This window comes from Oncorhynchus mykiss, chromosome 6 (genome assembly GCF_013265735.2).
Source record: "Oncorhynchus mykiss isolate Arlee chromosome 6, USDA_OmykA_1.1, whole genome shotgun sequence".
NCBI classification, from domain to species: domain Eukaryota; kingdom Metazoa; phylum Chordata; class Actinopteri; order Salmoniformes; family Salmonidae; genus Oncorhynchus; species Oncorhynchus mykiss.
The window spans coordinates 63,641,972-63,654,038 of record NC_048570.1 but is presented as its reverse complement, the minus strand read 5'-3'; the positions used below and the strand labels follow the sequence as shown (position 1 = coordinate 63,654,038).

The 12,067-nt window shown below is 45.0% G+C and overlaps 1 protein-coding gene across 1 annotated transcript in view; it reads right to left on the bottom strand.

The window, feature by feature from the left end:
* LOC110526321 (protein FAM189A1) overlaps positions 1 to 12,067 on the bottom strand; it is a 146,728-nt gene that overhangs the window by 21,159 nt on the left and 113,502 nt on the right. Inside the window, exons 3-4 of the mRNA XM_036980675.1 lie at positions 11,786 to 11,896; positions 4,804 to 4,935 (exon numbers count right to left, since the gene is read on the bottom strand). Of these exons, the coding sequence (XP_036836570.1) occupies positions 4,804 to 4,935; positions 11,786 to 11,896 (243 nt within the window). The remainder of the gene's footprint in view (positions 1 to 4,803; positions 4,936 to 11,785; positions 11,897 to 12,067) is intronic.

Below are 12,067 nucleotides of genomic sequence, written 5' to 3'. Positions count from 1 at the left end.
AGATAAATATATAAAGGGAATAAATGAATGAGAGAGGGACTGAAGGTGACACAGACAATGGTGATGTCATTACCAAGGCGACACAGCACAGCAGGGACTAGCTAGCAGGGGAGAACTGCAGAGGAAGGATACAGTACATCATAACAGCAGAAAATCGCCCCTTAAATCTGAGAATGATCCAACCAGGAACAAAGTCACCCTCATAGCTCAGCACTGCATTTCCTGCAGCGCCATCCTCTCCCACTCATTAAACCATGTGGGAATGAAGCAATATGAATCCCTGCCGGCCCTGACACTTCATGTCAAAAAAGCCTGTTTACAGACAACTAGCTAAATGTAGCCCAAACTGGCTGCTTTGAAACCCGTCAGCAGCATTGCTTACAACCACAGGAACAGTCTAGAAGAAATGAAACACCCACACTGGTTATTAAAAACATTGTGTGAGTCTGACATTTACCCAAGCTCTCTTTTTATTTTGACATGTGTTCACCATTGGGAGGCAACCGATGTTGAAAATAGTTGAGGTTATAGCAATGGATTCCCATTGATATGACAGGTGAAATCTCTGATAACCTTGGTGTTCAGAGAGCTCGAGACTCACACAGCCTTTCACAGATGCAGCCTACATTTGGCAGGTGAGGTCCCGAGTCTGTGAAACAGATCCTTTCTCAGTCAGTCCCTTTGAGAAACACATGGTGTGATGAGCAGGTAGCTTAAAGGTAATGCCTGCCTCTCTGGAGACTGACAGGAGAGGAATGAGGAGGGGCCTTACAGAAATACTGTCAATTAGAACGTCTCATCCGCACCATGGACCATGGTAACCAACCAAGACCATGAACAGTGCCTTCTACTGTTGAGTTGTGATATAATAGGACATCTCATCCGCACCATGGACCATGGTAACCAACCAAGACCATGAACAGTGCCTTCTACTGTTGAGGTGTGATATAATAGGACATCTCATCAGCACCACGGACCATAGTAACCAACCAAGACCATGAACAGTGCCTTCTACTGTTGAGGTGTGATATAATAGGACATCTCATCACCACCATGGACCATGGTAACCAACTAAGACCATGAACAGTGCCTTCTCCTGTTGAGGTGTGATATAATAGGACTGCAAGCTTAAAGCCCAGTGTTTTCCTGTTCAGGTTGCATGGTCAAGAAAAACTCCTGTCCCGAAAGCAATCTTCTATAAGGTTGGTATGTGGAGTACTTCAACGCAGCTTAACAATAGTAGCGCCATTGTAAATGAGCACGGAACAAGAGGGAACCATCTCTCTTCCTAGTCTCTAGGTAAGGTGATAATAGCCCCCTGAAGAGGTGTCTGTGTTCCAAGGTTATGCACTGACATAAGATGATTTATTGAATTCTCAGCAAGAATAAATATGCATACTAGTGAAATTGAACCCCATGCAACCTGAAAATAGGCTCTTGATTTCATTCCATGTTGCTTTTCTTTGTTACTTGGCTAGACTTCAAGGTGAAATTCTAAGCCGGTAAATGTCCTCACCCATACATTGCTTTTTCTAATAGCGATCTTCAGGCATTCTGATCATGTGGATACTGAATAGGGAGAAATGCACAGTTTGAGCTAACCACAGTGAGCACCACAAATTGCCATGGTATTTTACTCTCATTCTAAATACTATGTTTACATTTTCAAACAGACAATAGAGAGCTATTATGGATGAACAATGTTTGTTTGGAACACAGTATTATTTCCTAGTGATATTCACTGTACATACCACAGTATGGCATAGTGTCATTGTAGCTTTGGAGAGAGATTTGACAAGCAGAGTAGACAGACCTTTAAGTCAAACAAGAGGCAGATCTGTCACTTCTGGCCTTCAACTATGTCCTATCACTTCCCTGTCTAGCCTAATATGATCAAACCCTAACACGCATACAGGATCATGTTATTAGTTCTGATTCAGTCCCTTTATTTGACACTTGGGAACAAAGTGCTAGCTTGGCAGAGATGTTCCTGTGTACTTGGAGAGGTGAATAATACATGGACATTGGTACTTCAGTATAAACATACATAGTAACTATTTTCAAAGAGGAGACATTTTGTTTATTTTCCTTTGCATTATATCTTGTTTGAGGTGTTGACACAGCTGACTTCTCCTCATCTTTTTGGGATACGTTCCTGTTCCATGCCTTGCTAGTCACACAACCCCAATCCAGATACTGGGAGTCACAGGAGAACCATGTCCTCATTCAGCGTAGCCTATTTCATTATTCAGTTCTCTTTGCAGTGTTGCATCACCTTGTGCATCCAATCTACCAAACAAACTGGCATCCATGGTGAGTTCAATGGCTCACTCCGGGGAAAGGAATAGAGAGAAGAGGATGCCAAATGAATAATTCTTGAGCTTCACTTACCATTTCAAAGAGAGAGAGAAAAATACACTGAGATCTAGGCATTGAATATGTACTGTACATGTCATTATCCAGTCTCATCAAAAGCAGAATGTGAAATAAAAAGTATAGATTGGAATTCAAGTTTTGAAAACCCCAATGAGTTTCTGGTAGAATGTTATTGCTGTTTTGTTGCTGTGCGAAATCATGCTGTTGCTTTGTGAAGAAAGAGAAGTGTGCATAGCTTATACATTTACATTAAATCGTACATTCATAAAGCAAAGAATAAAAAATACCCTTCATGAGTCATGGGCTATATTGAATATAATGACTTGTAAGTGTTTCTAAGTGCTACATACGTACATTTCCTGTATTATTATAATTTTTTTGTGTTTTGTATTTTATCCCCTTTTTCTCTCCAATTTTGTGATAATCATCGCTGCAACTCCCCAAATGGCCCGGGAGAGGCAAAGGTCGAGTCATGCGTCCTCTGAAACATGACCCGCCAAACCGCACTCCTTAACACCCGCCAGCTTAACCCAAAAGCCAGTCGCACCAATGTGTCGGAGGAAACGCCATTCAACTGACGACCGAGGTCAGCCTGCAGGCGCCCGGCCCTCCACAAGGAGTCACTAGAGCGCGATGAGTCAAGTAAAGTCCTCCCGGCCAAACCTTCCCCTAACCCGGACGAAGCTGGGCCAATTGTGCGCCGCCCTATGGGACTCCCGGTCACGGCTGGTTGTGACACAGCCTGGGAACGAACCCGGGTCGATGCATTGCCTTAGACCACTGCGCCCCCGTATTTCCTGTATATTATTGGATTGAGAATCATTGAAAAATGTACAGGTGAAAACACTGTACACAACTTATCTTGTAATTAAAGCTCTGCCTTTTCCTACCAAGGAAAATTAGGAAAACCAGCCACAATGCAGGAAATATATGTCTGAACACACACATTTGGGCTATGGCAACACACTGTAAATCATATCTTTATAAACAAAAAATACAACTAAATATTATTGTTCCATTTTCATGGGTTTTGGGCGATCCTAAAACACAGACAGCACATTTGTGTTGTAGCTTTGTTGTATACATCTGCCTCGCAGATGTGAGAAGAAATATTACTTGTGTGTGTTATCCCTGGCGACTAACATTTGCATATTGACATGGTAAATCATGCCAGGATACCAACTCTAATAATACCTTGAAGGAAGCTGTTAATAAGGTGTTCATACAGAGTTGAACCTCCCTGAACACAACAGCCCTGCCTGCGTACCTGGAGCCAGGCTGGGGTCAGGCTGGGGTCAGGAGCTCCACTGCCAAGGTTACACACCCCGCCTTCACTCAGGAACCCACACATTAACTGAATCCTCGTTCCACACTCATTACTCATGGCTTTAGGCAATGACAGGTTCAAATTCAGGAAGAGGAACGTGATTTGAAGCACTGTGAATGAAACCAATACCTCTGGAGTATAAGTATTACAATATCTATTGGGACATGAACCTATTTTGGTTTTTACACGTTCTGGTTTGAAATGGGTAGTTAACTGTGAACTACATTGATACGCCAAAGTGGTGACACACATTCTATGCATGTAACTGACTTGTAAAGTTCAATTATTTTTAATCTATGCTGTGTATTGGAGGGACGTTTCGAGGCAGACAGCAGCAGTATTACTTAATATTAATATCTAGACAGAGGATAATGGAGAGCCATGATGGCCATTGCTTTATGTGACATCTGACATAACTCACCCGGTCTGACTTCCTTAGCACATAATACAGTTTTATAGTGTCCATTCTGACATCTTTTTAATGGTCTATGATCATGATGACTAACAGGGTTGGATCTTTCCTCTTTCATACCCATGCTTCATTTTAAAGGGACTTTTATTTAGTTATCAATGTCTTATAATCAATCAGTGGCATGAAATGAAAGCATTGGAACACTGTAATCCAATAAAGATGCAGCTGCATATAGATCACCATGCCGACAGAAGGCTTTTCAGTTTATATCATCTCCAGAGATCATGAACTGAGCGAACTGGCAAAGCCAAGCTGACAGACCATGCAATTAATATGACTAAGAGCTATGTGTGGATTAGAAGACAAATGCGGTTGCCATTCTCAGTTTCCTGTTCTACTCATCTGAGCCTATAAGTTTCCACTTGTGTTTTACATTGTCTATGTATCAGCTAAGCTCCCATGACTTGTTATTCATTACACCGAGGTACACCAGTACAGAGTAGGAGAATATTTCAGCTTGAAGAAGTTCGGAGGATCAAGTTATATGGACGACATAACATAATGGGAATCCTTTCCTTAGAACAAGGCTATAGAGTACACATCAAAGAAGAAATGGTGTAACATACACATACCTGTCTAGTCACACACATGCACACGCACACACACACACTCTCACACTTTCACCCACCTTGAGGTGTTGGCGTATGGTGTCGCAGTCGCTCAGTGGGTTCAGTTTGAGCGTCTCTCCTAGGTTGTTGCAGCTGGAGCTCTGGTGTTGCAGTTCACAGCACACACACACACCGTCACTGTCAAACTTTATCTGGGGGAGAGAAAGGACACACACACACCGTCACTGTCAAACTTGATCTGGGGGAGAGAAAGGACAGGGGTAAGTAAAGGATATCAGTGAGAACTCACTGTACTTTTTTCCCACACTTGATAATGTTACAACACACCCTAGCGCTGTGTCTCCTCTTCCGCCATTTCAATAAAGCAGAATCTTAATGCTTCTCTATGATGGAGATCAGACTTGCACCTCTGTCTCTGCCCGCTCTGATACTTTCCTTGCCAGAATACACCTTTTTTTTCTATCTAGAACCTAAAAGTTTTTTGGGGCTGTCCCCATAGGAAAACCCTTTGAAGAACCCTTTTTGGTTCCATGTAGTACCATTTCCATAGAGGGTTCTACATGGAACCAGAAAGCGTTCTCCCTGGAACCAAAAAGGGTTCTCTAACATGACAGAGGAATCTACAGTGCAGGAGGATTACATAACAGTGAGTTGTAAGGCAGAGTTAACAGGGGGAGGATCTTGAGGTGCTGCTACAACTACTAACGATGTGACCCAGATTGTAAGGAGGCGGGACGTGAACCTACCCATCATGGGTTAATTGCATGGGGGAGTGAAGTCCATTAATATTTCAGTCATAGCGGGGTATATATGGTCTCCAAGGAGCCGTGTACAGTAGTAAAGGGAACTGGGAAAAGGCATTTAGTCTCGTATGCTAATCACTCAGTCAGCAGTAGTGAAGTCCTGCTGGTGAAAATGACAGATCTCTGGACCATTGTTCTAGCCTGGCTCTTTACTCAACACACTATGAGGAACGCAAGCTCTACAGGGCAAAATATCGCTCGCTTGCTCTCTCTCTCTCTCTCTCTCTCCTGCTCTCTCACCCTCCTGCTCTCTCACTCGTTCTCCTACTCTGTCTCCTGCTCTCTCACTCTCTCTCTACTGCTCTCTCACCTGCTCTCTCTACTGCTCTCTCACTCTCTCTCCTGCTCTCTCTCGCTATTCTCTTGTGCTCTCTCTCTCTCACCCGCTCTCTCTCCTGCTCTCTTTCTCCTGCTCTCTCTCGCTATTCTCTTGTGCTCTCTCTCTCTCTCTCTCCCTCTCTCTCTCTCTCTCTCTCTCACACTGTGGAGATCCTTGGAGGAAGTAGACTCATGTGTGTAGATGCATGATGTGGTGTACATGTTTGCATGTTCCTCATGCCCCAGCAGACCAGACGGCACACCCCCTGCAGTATGTCAGTGCCATATGAATGAACAATTAGATTAGAATATCTAAGTCTGCAGAGCAGCACAGCCATTGCAGTGTTGTTTTCATTTTGAAAATCTATTCATGCATTGCTTTCATTTAATGGTGCAGTGTGTGACAAGCTCTCTATTTCTGCAGATTTCTACGTTTTGGGTGTGAAACGGCGCGTGAAACAGTGATTTGAACATCTGATGTCACTAGACACAACCAGAGAGGTAATCTACCAGCCTTAGCCACGTGAGCACTCCGCATAGGACCCATCATGCATTTCACCAGCCCATCCAAGATAGGCTTGGTGAGACAAGTGGTTTGTCATTAGCCCAGAGAACCACCACCACCACCAACGAAGCAAGCCTTCCAGTTCCCACACACAATGAGAACACCTCCTGCTCTGCTCTGAAGCGGTGAACAATCTATTTACACAGACAAAAACTGCATTAAAGTGGTTGATCCTTTCCAAAAAAATGTGGGATGCCCTCTAAACTAGCTATGCCGTACTGAACAGATTATGCACCTCGTCTGAGCCAAATGCATGCTCAGGGAATGCTACTGTTTGTCCTCGCAATACACTGGAACTCTATCAGGTAGGCCAGCAGTCCTGATGGGGAGTTTAGTGTACATCATGTGCAGGGCACTAGTGATGCCTGTCACATCCTCCCCCCTCCCTCCTTCCTCCATCACGTTCAGATTCAGAAAACCTCAATGTGTTCAATGATGCAATTCATTTTGCAGCAATCACAATACATACAGGTTAAATCCCATATTTAAAAACAATAACATCAGAATAGCAAAGGATATTTACAAAGAAGTCGGACGGATAGACAGGCTCCCTGAGAAAGAAGTCTGGTTCTCCTCTGCTCTGCAGATCCTTCCTCTTCACAGAACCTCCCTTCTACGGGCCCCAACACATTGTATCCCAACTCGTGTCACCCGTCCCTAGTGTTGATGACGGGTGTAAAACATCTTGACAAACGTCTTGAGATGTAATGCCACGCCAAGCTACATTGGGCACTCATAAAACAAGGGCTTTAATATCAACTTCCTGGAAGTGATTCAAGGAGAAGGCTTAGGCAGTGTGTCACAGGGAGTGGAGTAGTGCCATGCTAAAACTGATGACACACTCTCTGTGTGACCAGGTCCTGTGAATCATTACGTCACTCCGGCAACAATACCATTTACGAAGATAGGTTTCAAGTTGAGTCAACAGCTCAGTATGACATTCATGGACTTCTAATGTATACATTATTTTGATTTATTCACTATGCAAGATGGAGGCAGTTGACATTGATGTTGATGGTGATGAAATACCCCAGTCGGATGGACTGTACAGGTGAATTACAGCTAACTGGAGAAAGGTCACCTCAGGAGCCTGGATGGAATAATAGATAGTCCTTACTTATTCACGCTCTCTTATTACTGCATAAGGAATGAAAATTAATTCAATAAAGCCTAGCAGTGTTTATGTATCCACTCCAAATCCTGCAAACAATGCCAGAGTGTTTAATTGATTAGACCAACTAAATTAGAATTCCCATGTGATTAATGTGGCTAGAACAGCAGATCCTCAGTGTAATTACCAACAGCAGTCATGTGAGGGGAACCATCCTCAGTTTAACTACTACGATGATTCACTTTCCTCTTTCCATTTTTTGCTTGACAGATGTGTGTTATTTCCAATGTTCTATAATTATAAGAATTAAAACATTCGTTTTTTGCAAAGAGATGGCTTGAACGACGTCTAGTTGTCGTTGCCTCGGCTGCTACTGGGTCTGTCTGTGATACTGGGTCTATCTGTGTTACTAGGTTTGTCTGTGTTACTAGGTTTGTCTGTGCTACTAGGTCTGTCTGTGCTACTAGGTCTGTCTGTGCTACTAGGTCTGTCTGTGCTAATCAAATCAAATCAAATCAAATTTTATTTGTCACATACACATGGTTAGCAGATGTTAATGCGAGTGTAGCGAAATGCTTGTGCTTCTAGTTCCGACAATGCAGTAATAACAAGTAATCTAACTAACAATTCCAAAACTACTGTCTTGTACACAGTGTAAGGGGATAAAGAATATGTACATAAGGATATATGAATGAGTGATGGTACAGAGCAGCATAGGCAAGGTACAGTAGATGGTATCGGGTACAGTATGTACAAATGAGATGAGTATGTAAACAAAGTGGCATAGTATAGTATAAAGTGGCTAGTGATACATGTATTACATAAGGATACCGTCGATGATATAGAGTACAGTATATACGTATGCATATGAGATGAATAATGTAGGGTAAGTAACATTTATATAAGGTAGCATTGTTTAAAGTGGCTAGTGATATATTTACATCATTTCCCATCAATTCCCATTATTAAAGTGGCTGGAGTTGAGTCAGTGTCAGTGTGTTGGCAGCAGCCACTCAGTGTTAGTGGTGGCTGTTTAACAGTCTGATGGCCTTGAGATAGAAGCTGTTTTTCAGTCTCTCGGTCCCAGCTTTGATGCACCTGTACTGACCTCGCCTTCTGGATGATAGCGGGGTGAACAGGCAGTGGCTCGGGTGGTTGATGTCCTTGATGATCTTTATGGCCTTCCTGTGACATCGGGTGGTGTAGGTGTCCTGGAGGGCAGGTAGTTTGCCCCCGGTGATGCGTTGTGCAGACCTCACTACCCTCTGGAGAGCCTTACGGTTGAGGGCGGTGCAGTTGCCATACCAGGCGGTGATACAGCCCGCCAGGATGCTCTCGATTGTGCATCTGTAGAAGTTTGTGAGTGCTTTTGGTGACAAGCCGAATTTCTTCAGCCTCCTGAGGTTGAAGAGGCGCTGCTGCGCCTTCTTCACGATGCTGTCTGTGTGAGTGGACCAATTCAGTTTGTCTGTGATGTGTATGCCGAGGAACTTAAAACTTGCTACCCTCTCCACTACTGTTCCATCGATGTGGATAGGGGGGTGTTCCCTCTGCTGTTTCCTGAAGTCCACAATCATCTCCTTAGTTTTGTTGACGTTGAGTGTGAGGTTGTTTTCCTGACACCACACTCCGAGGGCCCTCACCTCCTCCCTGTAGGCCGTCTCATCGTTGTTGGTAATCAAGCCTACCACTGTTGTGTCGTCCGCAAACTTGATGATTGAGTTGGAGGCGTGCGTGGCCACGCAGTCGTGGGTGAACAGGGAGTACAGGAGAGGGCTCAGAACGCAACCTTGTGGGGCCCCAGTGTTGAGGATCAGCGGGGAGGAGATGTTGTTGCCTACCCTCACCACCTGGGGGCGACCCGTCAGGAAGTCCAGTACCCAGTTGCACAGGGCGGGGTCGAGACCCAGGGTCTCGAGCTTGATGACGAGCTTGGAGGGTACTATGGTGTTGAATGCCGAGCTGTAGTCGATGAACAGCATTCTCACATAGGTATTCCTCTTGTCCAGATGGGTTAGGGCAGTGTGCAGTGTGGTTGAGATTGCATCGTCTGTGGACCTATTTGGGCGGTAAGCAAATTGGAGTGGGTCTAGGGTGTCAGGTAGGGTGGAGGTGATATGGTCCTTGACTAGTCTCTCAAAGCTACTAAGTCTGTCTGTGCTACTAGGTCTGTCTGTGTTACTAGGTCTGTCTGTGCAACTGGGTCTGTCTGTGCAACTGGGTCTGTCTGTGTTACTAGGTCTGTCTGTGCTACTAGGTCTGTCTGTGTTACTAGGTCTGTCTGTGCTACTGGGTCTGTGTGCTACTGGGTCTGTCTGTGCTACTGGGTCTATCGGTACTATTCGGTCTGTCTGTGCTACTGAGTCTGTCTGTGTAACTAGGTCTGTCTGTCTGTGTTACTAGGTCTGTCTGTGCTACTAGGTGTGTCTGTGTTACTAGGTATGTCTGTCTGTGTTACTAGGTTTGTCTGTGTTACTGGGTCTGTCTGTGCTACTAGGCCTGTCTGTGCTACTAGGTCTGTCTGTGCTACTAGGCCTGTCTGTGCTACTAGGTCTGTCTGTGCTACTGGGCCTATCTGTGTTACTAGGTCTGTCTGTGCTACTGGGTCTGTCTGTGCTACTGGGTCTGTCTGTGCTACTGGGTCTGTCTGTGCTACTAGGTCTGTCTGTGCTTCTGGGTCTGTCTGTGTTACTGGGTCTGTCTATGCTACTGGGTCTGTCTGTGCTACTAGGTCTGTCTATGCTACTGGGTCTGTCTGTGCTACTGACTGTCTGTGTTACTGGGTCATCTGTCTGTGCTACTGAGTCTGTCTGTGCTATTGGGTCTCTCTGTGTTACTGGGTCTGTCTGTGATTGGTGCTGGGGCAGACTGAAGCAGGGGAGAGAGATGGTACAATGAGGCCGTATTATGGTGAAGGGAATGCAGGATATCCTGTGGAGCCGACTACAGTGCTGATACAACCCCACACAACACAGTGGTCACAGAACAGAATAGGTAGGCTAGGGGCTTGAGCTGTTGTTCTGCTATAAATAATCCCTTCATAGCCATCCATTCAGCACACACAATACACAGTATACAAGCACACTGCACTACTCAGAGCTGGAGCCATGTAGAGAAGTACGGTATTCAAATATTTGTTTTCATTTTTAATCCCCCAAAAGCTATTCATTATTTATAGCTTATTAAACACTAATTAAATGAGTCCAGAATTTATGGATTTCAGTATTTTCTTTTACAGAGAAAACCCTTTTAGAGGACTTTGAGAGCTGTGATTCTCTATGCCCTAACAGCATAGTTGATCTAGGAACTTTACTCTTGCATGAGTCTATAGATTCATGTAATCTATGCTAGTATGAGGTACGCAACTCCTTCCCCAGCCTGATCCTGACACATACGTTGTGCCACACCATCTGAAAACGGGAAGCTCTGTGAATTTGACACAGGAACAGAAATGAAACCTGCCGCAGACAGCAGACAAATTGAAAGCGCTCTCTCCCCAGACGGCGGAATATTATGTTTTTCTTAATAATTAAACTATGCGCTCCAGTGGGTAATCAGACAGACAAACGGCACTGAGCCCTACTATTAAGAAGGACGTAGGAGTGGCTGGTGTTAATGTTTATTTTTACTGTGAGCTGGGTGGGTGGGGCGGTGCTCTGCACACTGATTCAACTGGTGTGTGAGACTGACGGATCCCAGACAGGCTAGGGCCTTTCAACACCAGGTGCCACAACTCTTTCATATGAACAGGGGCCCCACCGCATCCACCGGCCCCTGTTAAGATGGAAGAGATAGGGAACCAGTACTGGCCCCTGTAGATGGGAGAGATAGGGAACCAGTACTGGCCCCTGTAGATAGGAGAGATTGGGAACCAGTACTGGCCCTTGTAGATGGGAGAGATAGGGAACCAGTACTGGCCCCTGTAGATGGGAGAGATAGGGAACCAGTACTGGCCCCTGTAGATGGGAGAGATTGGGAACCAGTACTGGCCCCTGTAGATGGGAGAGATAGGGAACCAGTACTGGCCCCTGTAGATGGGAGAGATAGGGAACCAGTACTGGCCCCTGTAGATGGGAGAGATAGGGAACCAGTACTGGCCTGTGTAGATGGGAGAGATTGGGAACCAGTACTGGCCCCTGTAGATGGGAGAGATAGGGAACCAGTACTGGCCCCTGTAGATGGGAGAGATAGGGCACATGCAGGGGGGACAGAGGGGGTAGAGGGGAAGGGCACTGGTCTCTCACCAGCTGACAGTCCTCCAGAGAGTTGACCAACTGAGCGTTCTGGCAGGACAGGATGGAGCCAGCCAGGTTGAGCATTACACATACCGCCGACAGCAGCATGAAGAAGGTGATCTGTGGAGAGACAGAGTAGAGATGTTGAGATTTATAGAGCAACAGTAGACCAACACAATACAGCCATAACATCATGTCCTCTAGGAAATATATCACCAGTTGATTTAATGATCATGTTGTCTTGTGGTAGGCAGCAATGTGTTTTTTTTATGCATGGTTACAGTGAGAGGG